This window comes from Anopheles stephensi, chromosome 2, assembly GCF_013141755.1.
Source record: "Anopheles stephensi strain Indian chromosome 2, UCI_ANSTEP_V1.0, whole genome shotgun sequence".
In the NCBI taxonomy this organism is placed as follows: domain Eukaryota; kingdom Metazoa; phylum Arthropoda; class Insecta; order Diptera; family Culicidae; genus Anopheles; species Anopheles stephensi.
Genome location: NC_050202.1, coordinates 80153801 through 80167520, shown reverse-complemented (window position 1 = coordinate 80167520; position 13720 = coordinate 80153801). Strand labels below are relative to the sequence as shown.

General features: G+C 45.0%; 3 protein-coding genes across 3 annotated transcripts; 1 reads left to right on the top strand and 2 right to left on the bottom strand.

Annotated features, from left to right (window-relative positions):
• Positions 1-503: 503 nt before the first annotated feature.
• LOC118505499 (nuclear RNA export factor 2) lies at positions 504-3837 on the bottom strand. The gene is made up of 4 exons (XM_036041359.1): positions 2702-3837; positions 1933-2625; positions 967-1770; positions 504-892 (listed from the first exon to the last, which is right to left on the bottom strand). Exons 1-4 carry the CDS (start codon positions 3731-3733, stop codon positions 698-700), a joined length of 2724 nt encoding a protein of 907 aa, XP_035897252.1. The 5' UTR covers positions 3734-3837; the 3' UTR covers positions 504-697.
• Positions 3838-4252: 415 nt separating this feature from the next.
• On the top strand, positions 4253-5713 carry LOC118505498. Its single transcript, XM_036041358.1, has 2 exons — positions 4253-5090; positions 5161-5713. Exons 1-2 carry the CDS (start codon positions 4379-4381, stop codon positions 5511-5513), a joined length of 1065 nt encoding a protein of 354 aa, XP_035897251.1. The 5' UTR covers positions 4253-4378; the 3' UTR covers positions 5514-5713.
• A 1295-nt stretch (positions 5714-7008) lies between these two features.
• LOC118505497 lies at positions 7009-9796 on the bottom strand. Its single transcript, XM_036041357.1, has 4 exons — positions 9653-9796; positions 9507-9568; positions 8308-9436; positions 7009-8230 (listed from the first exon to the last, which is right to left on the bottom strand). Exons 3-4 carry the CDS (start codon positions 9356-9358, stop codon positions 7869-7871), a joined length of 1413 nt encoding a protein of 470 aa, XP_035897250.1. The 5' UTR covers positions 9359-9436; positions 9507-9568; positions 9653-9796; the 3' UTR covers positions 7009-7868.
• Between the last annotated feature and the right edge of the window lie 3924 nt (positions 9797-13720).

Genomic DNA, 13720 nt, shown 5'->3' with positions numbered 1-13720 from the left:
AACCTATGTGTGTGTACACCGACGAAATTAACCTTTTGTGTCAATGCGTGGTAAATTCGGTCGCTCGGAGCGGAAATTAAATTTTCCAACCACCAAAACGCATCCTCCTTGTTGGGTGGCAAGCGCCCGCCAAGGATGAACTTTAAAGTGCGCACACACACACACACACACCCGTCAAAGCGGGGGACACGAGCTGGTGCGTGTGAGATTATTAATGTGGCTTTCCCTTCCCAATGCGCAATGATGCACAGCGACGAGCACCATTAATGTCAGTGCCGCGGACGCCATAGTATGTCCATTTAGGCAGAACGCTCCAATGTTTCTGCGGTGGTCGCATTTTACATTGTTTCGAGTACCATACATTACGCCAAAACCCCACTTGAGCGTCCGCTACTTGAGCTAATTACATGCTGTTTGCTAACATTTCGTGTGCCTCCCAGCCACCCTGCACTTTCTTGACATGCAAGGGCGCTTTAAAAAGGCACCTGAACAAACACAAATGATTCCACCGTCCAGAGTCTTGCCTTTATTCAGTGCGTAACGCTTCAATTCACCAGATCACTCAACAGCTCCCCTTATCCACACATCTTATTTTCGATGGCATGCAGAAATTAATCCTAAGACTGTTCATGAAAACAGACACTATGCAACGCAAAATCGCATCGCGTATACTAATTTGTACATGGTGCTCTTCCTACTACATGTCATCCTGGAAGGCAATCTTTGGGATGCGCTTTGATTCGTACAGCTTCAGAAATACGTTCAACGCCACTTTTAAGTTCCACGACGATTCCTCCAGGCATCGTTTGGACCACTCCGTATTTAGCTTTGTCAGTTGCTTGAACACGATCAGCGCATTCTCACGATCATCGCTATCAGAAAGAGTTACATCCTGGAATTGGTGGGGAGAAACAGTATTGTTAGCAAAAGCAATCAAATTGCACGTACACGACACGCCAAGCTCACCATTGGACTTTCCTGCTCTGTTGCTGTTTCGGCCGAATTACCGAACGTTTCATTCCTACCGTTCACCACGTCGTACATATGCAGCATATCGTTGTGAATCTTGTACTCCAGCGCCTCGTGAAACAGATTCGTGCCCATACCGGACGGTTGAATGAGCCAGGTGCGCGTAAAGCCCATGATGTTATTCTGGCCCGGCACAGCAAATTCATCCTCCCTCATCCGACCGTTCACGGTGATCAGGACGCGTTCCGGCGTGAACACGGGCACATCGATACGGAACGAATAGAAATCGAACTCCGTCTTCGGAAAGGATGTTAGCACGTACCCGATGCGTTCGTTACCGACGATCAGCATGGACATTGCTCGGTTCGGATTTCCCCTGAACTTGAGCAGATTGCGGCTGTGCTGGATGTAGCTGACCTGTCGCAGCTGTTGCGAGTTCATCTGCTCCTCCGAGGTGTGCGCCGCGTCGATCTCAAAGTCGCACGTCATGGAAAATTGTGCCCTCGGATGGTACAGCTCCTGCAGGTCGGCACGCTGGAATGAATCGAACAGCGCGAAATAATGCTTCACAAACGATTCGGCAAACTTGTACGCTTCCGGCACACAGATGTAGTTCTGACAGAAGGGGAAATTTCCCAGCAACGATTTGCCATCGAGCTGTTTGAGCATGCCGAAGAACTGCTTCACATTCCGCACGTACTCCACGCCGGTGTGTGCCGTTCCGCACACGGGATTATTGTCCAAAAAGAGCTCGGTAACGTTATTCCATGGAATGCCTTTCAGGTCGGAGAATTTCGAAATCTGCCAATTGAGAAATAAATGGATTAACGTACTGATATTTCAAATTAAATTTGAATGCTTGAAATATTTCATAATCGCCGAAATATTTCATCCTTCAACGATGCTGTACTAAAAAGGATGGAAATTTCAAATTCAAGCATTCAAAAGCAAACCGAGGATTACCAAATTGTAGCGCAGATCCAGCGATACTAGGCTGTAGAACTTGGACAGACTTTCCAGCGCCACACAGTTCTTGAGCTCGTTGTGACGCAGTCGCAGCACCAAACACGCACTCCCGAACTTCCGGGCAGCGTACTCCATTATGTACCGCAGCGTCGATGGACTTTTCGCACAAAAGTCTACGTACCGACACTTGTTCAGATCCGTCTGCATCGAGCAGAGATCGAGACAGCTATTTTGGAACCGTTTGCCAACGAACCACTCTAGCCTTTTCAACGGCTGCACATCTTTTTCGCCAGCCTCGGCAACGTTCATCGTCAGCGACAGCTTCAGTACCGCGTTTTTCGCTCGCATTGGCAGTTTTAGCTTTTGTCGCACCAGAACGAGCAGCGCGTCGAAACAATTCTGGACAAGAAATTCATCCTCCTTCGAATAGGTTTTGTAGTAGCAGGGGAAGAACGTATGCTTGCCGAGCAGGTTGAACAGCGCGTCCAGTATGTCCTGCTTGTTGCAGACTCCGTTATGTAGCACCGTCACCTTATGCCAGTGGGGAGTCATGTTGTACTTCTGGAACGCGGTTACATTCATGTCCGCTTCGGTGATCAACGTTCCGGGGGAGGTTATTTCAACTTCCTCCTCTTCTTCGTCGCCATCACGCACAACTTTCGTTACAACCGGGCTCGTTAAGTTGGTATCCTGAAATGCGAAAAACAACAGGGACAATGAGAAACCCCGAAGTTGTGGAAGCATTTGTCGCGGGGCCGCTTCTTACCAGCTTCAACAGTTGTGGGAAAATACTGTGAAGAACTTTCTCGTAATCGGGCACCTCCGTTAAATTATTGCCCAGCACGAACAGCTCCAGTAGTGGCATCTCTCGCAAACCTCGTAGCGAGCTCGGATGCTTTATGCGATTGCCTCGCAAATCCAAGCTTGCGATCCTCAGATGCTTTGCGCTGGCCAGCACCGATATGTGGCTGATACCGTTGTTCGAGAGGCGCAACGTATTGATGCAACTGTTGTCATTCAGCACCTGCACAATGGCCGAACAAACGACCTCAAACTGTGCACGATTGCCGAGATTAATGGAAAGCTCCTGCAGACTAACATGTTCGGCAAAGCTGTCCAAGTTCAGCAGGTTGCTGCTGCCGTACTGTGCCGCATTGTCGCACCGTTCCTGTACCGCCTTCGTAATGGTCTGGCGCGGGAATATCTGTCCGTTCTGGAACCGAGCCGCTCCGAGCCGCACGCTAACGGCCAGCTCCTGTGTGCCACACTTGAGCTTCATCCCTTCCTCAAACATCTTCATCATCACTTGGTTGCACATTCGCAGCAGGAAAAAGTCCACGTTTACATGCCGCCGATACGCTACCGGGAAGAAATCACAGTACGTAAACTTGTTGAACAGCGTTTCCAGTATCTTCGCCTTGGAACAGCCGTTTTCGTGGTGCACAATCACCTGATGCCACACGTCCGCTCGGTTCAACATCGTTCGATCGTACTGGAGGTTCGACCCATTATACAGACGGCTCGCCAGCTTGGGCTCGAGCACAATATCCGATTCGCCCGTGCGCATTTTCAACGTCTTCGGCAGCACGCTATGTATGTTGTAGAACACGCTTTCATCGTGATCATCCTGCCGCATGCTTTGGTCGGTAACGGTTGCGGCTCCTTGTGCTTTCCTTTCACGGTCCTGATTTTGCAGTTCCTGCACCATCTCCTCGATGCAGCTGTTGGTTGCATCGCACAGTACGTTGCTATCGATTGCGGGTTCCGCCTTGATGCGGACGGGTTCTTTCTCACTCATTTCAACAGCTCGTCATACAACTTTTGTAGGAAACTATCACAATAAACAACCACTTTGCCGGCGGTTCATTGAATGGCACTGGTGGAATTCGCTGAAGCAAGCAGAATGACGTTTTGCTTGCGGCGGTATCGATACGTACAGTGTTGCCAGCGGGCACTGTTTTGTTTTACAGTGAAGCAATCATATTTTTAAAATTTTAATTTTGCTTTATTGCTCATATCTTGCGTAAATGTAAAGGAAATCAATGCCGTTTTTGATGATACACAATCAAAATCACTAAAATTGTGGGGTTCATTTAAAACCAAACGAAATATTTGCCTCTTTCCTTCAGCTCTGCTCACACTGGTAACTCCAATTGACATAGTATTTGTGTGTTGATTTTTGCTTTTTAATACGTCTCTTTTACAAACATCTTTAAATAATTATAGTTTCATAATAAATACATGTATTTATAATTGTTTGTTTAATTTAATACCATTTCATTGAAATTATTGTTATAAAATGTCATTAAAATAGTCCCGCCTATACCGGCCATTCGACAGTGCAAGTTTGTTTTTATTATGCACGCCCCAATCGATACACTTTATTTCACAATCACACACTATTTACTGCGCTATCCGTAAATTTGTGCACCCGAAAAGGAAAATGTTGTTCCTAAAGGTATCCAGAGGCGCAATTGCATCCTGCATAAGGAGTCGCGCCCTTTCCACGGCCAACATCAGCTTCTCCGCCATCAAAACGGTACAGGAAAAGGTTCATCCATACTCGAAAATTCGCATCAACTGTGCTTACAATCTGAAAATTGTGCCGTACGATTTGCTAGACTGTCCCGATTCCAACATTCTCAAGGCAACGGTAAAGCAGGGCAGCAATACCGACGGCTTGGCGGTAAAAATATCCGACAAAACCGTCACCATTACTGGCGATCCGACTGCCGGTGGAACGGAATGTGTCCTAGAAGTTCCGATCAAGGCAGATCTGCACATCCATAACAATGGTACGACCTCGATAGCAAACCTGTACAGTGATGAGATTGAAGTTGTTGGTACCGGTGACATAGAAACGCAAAGTCTGCGTTCTACGAACATTACACTGAACAGCACTGCCGGAAGCATTGCCTGCCGTGGTATAACGTTGGCCGAAAATGTGTCTGCCACGACCACGGGCAAAGGAAACATATTTCTGGACAAACTGCAGGGCGGATCGGTTAGCGCCAGCACCGAGACGGGAAACATTTCGGTTAACGCAAGCTACTCGAACAAAAGCTCCTTTCAGACGAGGGATGGAAATTTGGAGCTGAAAAGCATTCACAAAGACTGCACCGTACGATCGGCCGGCGGCAAACAGATTGTTATGAGTACGAGCAACACATCGAGATACTTATTTCCGTTACAACACAATTTCATATTTTTATCCTATTTTTGCAGATGGCTTCTACGGTACGCTGGACGCGGATGTGGCTAGCGAAACCGTAACCCTTCAGCTTTCCGAGATGGTTGGTAAAAGTACCATTAAAGCGGTGTCATCACATGTTTTGAACCTGAATCTCGCCGAAACGGTGTACGAAACATCCGCCCTCACCGTGAACTCTTCAAACTTAACGCTCGACAGCACGGTAGTCGACATGGCCCACCAACGAAATGGCAGTAGTACTACATTTGGCAAGTCCGATGCGGAAAATACGCTGATCGTAGAATCAAACGGTGCAGTGGTGCTGCGAAAAATGTCCTGGGCGGACAGTTTTTCCTTCGGCAATATGAGTCAGGCGGAGCAACAATAATTTGGCATCCCGTCTCACACACACTCAGGGAAGCATTTCTATAGCGGTAGGCTTAAAAGTATATTTATTATCGCAAGCAATAGCGTCTTGTTTAATTGGATACCTCTCAAAAAGAGAATAAATTTGTGTAGCTGATTTGATGCAAAAGGTTCCAAGTTGATGTTATTAGTAAATATAGCTAACAGTTTGCAGCAGTGTAACCACCGCCTTTCAGTTGGATTTTTATTGCGGTCCATGTACATGAATCAGCTAACGAGCTATCCTCCCAAATTTGTACTACAATTACTTTCGCCTGTAAAAATTTAAAATTTAAAATTTAAAAATTTAACCATACACGGCAATTACTATAATAACCAAGCACTTCCTACCGCCACCAGAGCTCACCAGAATCGTGGCAATCCGCTCGTGTGAAAGAAATCCTCCCCGCACAGATCGGTACTACACTCAAATCCACCGCCATGCACACATTTGCATACGTTGCACTGGCGGCGAAACACTTTACCTTCCGGGCACGGACGACTTCCGTTCTTTTGCCGTTGTTCGATTGCTTCCAGCAGGCCGAGGTCATACGAGCAAATTCGCTGCGAGGAGTTTCCGATGGCAAGACAATTAATGTAGCTACCGCCAGCACCCATCGTGCGCCGTACACGACGGTACGTTTCACCACGAAGGTTTACTACACGGGGAGCGAAAATTAACATCAACCTTTGGATACTAAACGCAAATCGGCACTGTAGAACGTCACTCTTACCGGAGTTGCTGAGCATAGCGAGGGATAGAAATACTATCAAAAAGAGGACCGTAACGGAGAACTTCATCGTGCTAAATGGCGCGAAAGTATGAAATCTAACGCTAGCCGGTTGAGGTTGAGAAAGGGATGATAAGCATTGGAATCGCGCACGTTTTCTAGGCTATCGCAATTGGCACGTTCGAGTCTCTCTATTTCTGCATAAAGTAGAACACGAGAGATAGTCAAACCTTAATAGTTTCAGCTATTAGATCATCTTGTGGTAGTGTGGTCATATCATGTTCCACATTCCTTAATACAATCTGAACGACTTCCCTTGTCTGAGCATTGACTTCCGGTAAACTCCGGCCGAAAATACAAACTACTTCCACCAAGCGGAAGTTGACTTCCGAAATGTGTCGCGATGCGTGTGGTGTTACAAAAATAAATCAAACCATACCACACAATAAGCAACAGCTTAGTTCATCCCTCCATTCCGTCTGCTACATGTGTCTTCTGTCACAATGACCTATTTAGGAAACAGTTTTTATTGCCTTCTCGAAATCGCACTACTTATGCGAGCTCGCACCCTTATTGCGAATGGGACAACTGTAAGTCAATAACGCAACACGTGGGTTACATTAATTCCACCCCTGTTTATGCTACTACACGCCATGATGCAGCTAGGAAAAAAAAAGAGAGAACCACCAACTGCATTATTTTTAATGAGTTCATAGCATCATGAACAAATTACGAAAGCACAGACTATTACATAGAAAAGTATACCATTTTTTATTACAATTTACTGATTCCTGTACCAAACATGCATAACGACCCAATTGCTGTTTTGCTTAAGAATCAATTACATTCACATTTCTCCTGACGATATCCTATCCAGTCAGTCGTCTATCCAGCATCGGTACCTTATCGATAACAAACAAACATGAAATTAAAGAATTTTAGCCCTAGTGGCTAACTAAAGTCCTGAGAAATACCGTCCCTATAGAACAATAGTATATTAACAATCTTTTCGCATTGCACAACAATTATGTATAGAACAGGCCGTGTGATCTACACACGGCAGAACCAGTTATCAAATCTCGTTCGGACGTTCTTCCTGATTGACTGTCCAAATAATCGGATAAATTAAGTCAAGGAAGCTAGTAATGGCAGGTCCAGACCAAGACATCTTGAGAGGTTGTAGAGCCAAAGAAGAAGAAGCAGAACGGAGGTGCAACATGACTATTTCTTAGGTTCAATTGCACGCTACGCAAAACACATTTAAATGTTCAGCTTTTGCACGTGCATTTGAAGCACGTGAAATTTAGAACAAGAACAATAGACCTCTATCTAAAACATGCATCAAACTATGGCTGGATCGAACTTGAAACAATAAATAAGTGAATGAATAACATCCAAGCTGATCTGCATCAAAAGCCATCATATATGAGGCTGTAATTTTGAAAGGTGTTTGGCCAATCGGCCAGAAACCGCTCCACAAACACCGATATCAGGTGTAGAACGGTTTACGGAAAGCAAACATGTTTGTACACTATATTACAGTTTAAATAATGATTGACAAAGGCACCTGAATCCCTCCTCCAGCCGCACTGCTACATGGCGGGCGGTTAGAAATGGTAGTCCGTCTGCAGTTCTGCCATTGTGCAGGAGTTTAAATTGGCCACCAGCGCTTTCGTGAGCATGTTGCAATCATTCGACACCAGCACCACCTGTACATCGCCACCAGCGGCTACCGATTGCACCTGCAGTGCACAGTTTATGATGGAATCGTCGGGCGAAAGCACTGGCATCAGCTCGATGGTGTCGTCCCACGGATGCTGTCCCTTCACTCGAGCGTCCTTGGCACGTAGCATTTGGTGAAGAAATCTTACCACCGGAGTAATTTTCGGTGCCAGTTCCGGTTTTTTGTGCTTCACTGTGTCCAACTCGTGCAATACTTTGTACGGCACGACAACGATCGGTTGGCGGCCTGCGAATATAACAAAGCGAACACGTTACATCAAATTAGAGCCACGGCAGCTGGGTTGACACTTCCCTTCAACTTACCCACATATTTTTTCGAGAGAAAGCGCTCAAAATCCTTGTAATTTTCAATGAAGATGTTGGTGTCTATTATGCAGTAAAAATAACTCGAATACGCTGACAGCCCATCCTTGTACTTGGTCTTTAGATCAGTGGCAACTTGCTTCGAATCTTCATTCGTATCCTCTTTCGCGGGTTTCTTCGTGTCATGCTTTGCTTCCGCCGCCACCAATTCGTTTGCATTCTGATCAGGTAGTTTAAACTCCGTAAAGCTGTCGCATTCCATACTATCGGGATTGGTTTGCACTGTGGGAGGAAAGAACCGTGTCACCGGTTCGGGACTGCCCATTTCTACATCATCCACGTCCATTTCACAGCTATCCTCGAACTTTTCTGTTGCCGTAGCAACAGGGGCGATATTAATTTGCTTCACACCTGTAGCAGCGGGGACAGCCTTAGTTTGCTTTACCGCTACAGCTACGGGAACAGATCTCGCGTTTGCTTTAGAAGTTACACAGGTAGAGCGGGACTGACTGACACTTGGAGGTTTTATTGCCTTCGCTTTTGGAGGACTTTTTCGATCTTCTACCCGTTTCGGCGGAACCTTCGAGGCGGCTTTGGCTTTCTTTTGCTCTTCGACTTCTTTGTGTAGTGTGGCACATAAGTTTTCTAGCCTTGCTTGAGCTGAACCAGGCCGTGGACCGTACAGCTCCTTTCGCCATGCTACGGGTAATCCGTTATCTTTTTTGTGTTTTGCCTTAACAATGTTGGAAAGCGTTTTATCCGGTTTATTCCACGAGTTGCGGTCAGGATTTTGGGCAGAGCGCCGTATCGTTGCAGCATTGGACGCTAACGATGTTGGCTTAGTTGCCGGTGTTGCTGGGATTGTCGCAGTGAACGGAGCGATTAGACGTTTCGATAGTTGTGATTTCGGTGTTGCCACCTTTCGCTCGGAGGCACCTGAAGAAGTGCTCTCTTTGGATCTGTTAGCCGATCGTGGTGTTGCCAATGATTTCCTTTCCCTCGATGATGTCACTTCCGAAGAAGCGGCAGTGGTGGGCTTTTTAGAGCTCATCTTGGCCTTGCAAGAATTCTTTCGGTTCGCACTGAATACGGTTCGCTAGCTCGACGAGTTGATATGATCGTTATTTGTCTAAAATTATAAAACAAATATGCATTATAATAACTGTATGTATCCTGCATTAATATGTTTTTTTACGAACCTGCATATTACGGTTAATCGTAGTCTGCAGCTCCGCCAGTTTGACCATGAAGTTATTCGCACCTAAGAAGCCAGCAAATAGCGTGTATGTGGTAAAATTGCAAACGATGTTAAAGGAACGGGGATACACTCTAACCAAAGACGCACTTATTATCTACAAGTTTCACAGACACAAACGTTCCACCACTGCCGGAAAACACCAACTTTTCAACATAAAACCTCACGAAAACGTTCGCTCCTTTCTCTGTACACAAATAACAGGTTTATTTTGCGACAACCCAGAATGTAAACAAAGCTAAACTGTCAAAAGGCTCACGTGCCTTTCAAAGGTTTACAACGAGCCCGTTCAATACTTCAACTCGTATAGTTTCTATGGTTTGTGTATTCGCTAATTAATATGAGTTTTGTTTTGTTTTATTTTTTCCCATTTCATATTTTTTTAATTTGCTATGATTTTATGTTCATACATCCGATTAAATGAGAAAACTCTCAAGATAATGCGAAATTATCATACATTTTACATTTCTTCTTCTTCGTCATCTTTTTTAACTCCGTGTCCCCTCGAGTGATGTTGGATTATCATTTCTGGCCAACCTCACTTGTTTAACCCGTGTCTGGATAAAAAAAAACCCTCATGCGTATAAGAGGAAAGATGGAGGATAATGAGTTTTGAAACTGCACCATTCGTGCTAGCAACTGACCCCTTTATGGGTCCTACCTACCCCTACCAGATGCTCATTACAGCACCGTTAAACCCATCAATAGAATAAAAGGTTTTCAAAATGAAATATGGGCCACATCACAGGTCTCCTCCACAAGCTCCTTTCCACCAAATCATAGTTTTTGTGCTGCACCTAAAAGCTTCATATTCTCATTGCCTGTCTTAATGGCACACAAAGCACAAGTAACAGCCAATTCGACGTGGCAGTGACAGTATGCTATTACAACCGGCACACGACCTCAAATAACATATGAACAGCTAATAATCAGAGTGTTGCGGTGTGAATATGAGCCAGTTTCGCCACACGTGTAGCACACATGGCGCTGTACCATTCAAATCGTTCCCTTTCGATATTGAAGCGTTCCAGAGTTGGGCTGCGATAAGCTCACAGAAACGAGGTTGTGATTTTGCATATCACCGTAGAATGCTAAAACGGTTGCTAATATTCTGGGGACCAAAGCAGCAGTTTTCATAGTGCGGTGCGGCTGGGACGGGAAGCTTCCACCACAGCACCACAATCTTGAAAAGCAAAGCCATTGAAAAGTTAATCCAGTTTCAATGCTATTTTAGTACAGCCCTTTATGCATCCCCACACTTCACTATCAAAGAAAGTTGGCGTAGGACGGTGTCTATCGTCATTTTGCACCCAACGATAAAGCTTCGTTCCTTTCTGACCCGCCTGCCGATGTTCAACATGTTATACTTTTATTATTCACTGCTGCTAGATTATGAAAGCGTCTAGCGCCTTCCTAAGCCACAAACGTCCCCTACCACCTTCTTCTGCGTCTGTCCCCAAACATTCCTGCTCCTTCTAATCCTTTCTATTCTATTTGCCCATAGCGAGGCTGTTGAGTTTCCCGCGTGCAGTTCAGCTGTTCTGTTTCGCATGACTTGTGGTTTAGTGTGTTGCCACACTGGTCCAGCATTCGCTTGAGGCACTGAGCAGGGCACAAACACACACATACGATGTGTGTCCCGTCCTTCACGACACCATTGCGATGAATATTTTGTTTAGAATATATTTATCCTTTCCCACGCAATCCGTTCTTCCCGAGTTGCAGGCATTGTGCAACCGATGCATTAAAATTCAAGAGCATATTCAACACGCTCTCGACGGCGACTCCATCTTGCACTCGGTGCACCCTCCATTAGCGGCCATTCTCGTATGATGGCAGTGTACATGCAAAGGATTTGTGCTGAAGGAATTTATAAATAGTTCATTATGGAGCCAATGGAGACACAGTGGTGGTGGCAGTGGTTGCATTTTTAAAGCTTTTTTATTCTTCAATTTTAAAGCACGGAAATGGATTAGGAATAAATTAGAAAGAATGAAACCATAAGTAAACTAGATCAAACTGAACAAAAGCATTTCAAGCAAGGACTTACAACCGATAAGGATATAACAATCTTCACAGTTTCTGCTACTGTGTGCCAGTTTCTACCAAATCGTTCAAATGCCTTTTTATGTTCTTCTCGACGGCCAAGGTCAAGCTTTCTAGTGATGAATCCGTTTCAACGATAGTCGTAACATTTCTATTACCATTTCAGCAACAACAACAGCAGAAGAACAGCAACTGTAAGCTTGGAAAAAAGCTTTTCATGGTACCAAACACGAGAAGGAAGCCTGAGCAAATAAACAACAGAGACGTAGACAAGGCGTGTACGTACGTACGGAGCGCACTTACCAACGCTTCCATATGGATAAAGTGCCTACAATTTATCATTGCTTCCGTTCTGATTGGTCTAGTGTTGTGTTTTTCGTCTTTTCGCACCCAAACGTAACGATGCTCCAGCACAGAATTCTTGAGAGCTCGTGTATTGTTACAGTTTCGAAGCAAATAGAAGTTAAATCAGTAGAATACACGTTTTTACCGATGGAAATGCAAATCACTAATCACTTTCGCATCATTATTTTGAGTTCATCGTTCAATCGTAACTTTACTCTCGCGTCTAATTTGCAATTTTTCTACTAAATTTTGTCCTTCATTCTCTCTGTTGATTTGTGTCTTAATTTATTCTCTGAACGAGCCATTCTCGTTTGATCGTTCTTACCTTCGTTTGCTTTTTTTACCTTGCCATTCAGCCCCACAACGACATTTGACCCTCAATCGGAAATCCATTCTTTGACATTCAAACGTACGGACGAATTTCCACCAGTTCCGGCTCATTTTGTGTGCTTTGGTGCTTTCGTTCCGTTTCCTTCTCTACTTTTCCATGCTTGCGAATGTTCATGTCTCTAAGGGTATTGGCGGAAGTGCCGAAATACAAAGAAGACGTATTTTGCCAGTGTTTTTTTGTTGGTTCCAGTATATGGAAGAAAAAAGGAATCTTCAACTCGAACACGGAAAAGGCATTCTGTGTCTGTGAAGCAAAAATGGGCAGTGGTTCCCGGCGCCACCCATAAGAAATGAAAAGTGCTACGGAGAGGAAAATTGCTTCTTGTACACCCCCCACTATTGTGCTCCTTCTTCTTGGTTTCCGAAAAAAAAAGAAAGACTGGAAAATAAGAAGCCAAAGGGACGCTTCCTTCCCGAAGCTAGCGAGCAGTAAATCGTAACGATTATTTTATCGCTCGTACCACCATACACTACCGCTGATTGTGCTACATTTGGTGTAAATTTTTCTTTACCCCATCTTAGGGAAGAAAATCCAAAGGAGCAGAAAAGACTAAACTTTTACATCGCAGTTTTCCCACACCGAGCGACTTTTTTTCCTCCAAGAACGGTAATGAATGGTGGAAAAGCTAAATTGTATAATTTTCTCATGCAGCTCAAGAAATTGCGTTTCACCACCATACGGTATTCGCGTCGTTGTCGTCCTTGTTGTCGAATATTTGCTGCCAACCGCGCGCGGCACAGTTTACGATTATGAACGCTTGTACGCGCGTGTAGCAGAGGATTAATTTGTGTGCAGATGGTTTTGGCGTGCCGATGGCGAATAATGTGCTTGACATGGAGCAAAGCAAAAACTTTCCAAACGACCCATCAACGCTTCGAATGGTGCGGTAGTGTACAATCAAAAGCAAATGGGCATTAGCCATGGACATTGAGCTTAAAATTAAGGTGCCATTTTTAGCGATACGGTTACAAGCTTTCCTACAAGCTCATTGCTCATTAAAGTTACCGAAACAATCGTTATCGTGCCGGCGTAAGGTGTTAGCAGAACCACTCTAAAGCGTGCGCTTACAAACCGCTCACAGAGGCGCATACGGTCATACGGTGTTTACTTTTTCGGAACGGCACCTCGGCTTGGTGCGAACAGTAAGTGCCTCACCATCATTAATCAACCTGCTTGAACAGCACTAGAAAGGACGGTAAGCACACATGCTCGGGAAAGGAGTAGACTATCCTCCAGCATCACAGTACGCACTGAAGCAAAAGAAGGGATCGCAAGGATAAATGACCATGGAGTTGCGTTGCTGTGACAGTACACCAGAAAGAATGTAAAGTTTACACTTTTTACGGTAGCTTTTTTTAGCGCGAGAATGTTCGAGT

What these genes read in the sequence shown, in the direction of transcription:
- LOC118505499 (XM_036041359.1), bottom strand. Translation starts at nt 3,733, where the DNA reads ATGAGTGAGAAAGAACCCGTCCGCATCAAGGCGGAACCCGCAATCGAT. An exon ending in TCCCACAACTGTTGAAGCTG is followed by an intron (nt 2,626 to 2,701) that starts GTAAGAAGCGGC and finishes TTCGCATTTCAG; the next exon opens with GATACCAACTTAACGAGCCC. An exon ending in CAGAGCAGGAAAGTCCAATG is followed by an intron (nt 893 to 966) that starts GTGAGCTTGGCG and finishes CACCAATTCCAG; the next exon opens with GATGTAACTCTTTCTGATAG.
- LOC118505498 (XM_036041358.1), top strand. Translation starts at nt 4,379, where the DNA reads ATGTTGTTCCTAAAGGTATCCAGAGGCGCAATTGCATCCTGCATAAGG. An exon ending in CGGCAAACAGATTGTTATGA is followed by an intron (nt 5,091 to 5,160) that starts GTACGAGCAACA and finishes CTATTTTTGCAG; the next exon opens with ATGGCTTCTACGGTACGCTG.
- LOC118505497 (XM_036041357.1), bottom strand. Translation starts at nt 9,358, where the DNA reads ATGAGCTCTAAAAAGCCCACCACTGCCGCTTCTTCGGAAGTGACATCA. An exon ending in TCTCTCGAAAAAATATGTGG is followed by an intron (nt 8,231 to 8,307) that starts GTAAGTTGAAGG and finishes TTATATTCGCAG; the next exon opens with GCCGCCAACCGATCGTTGTC.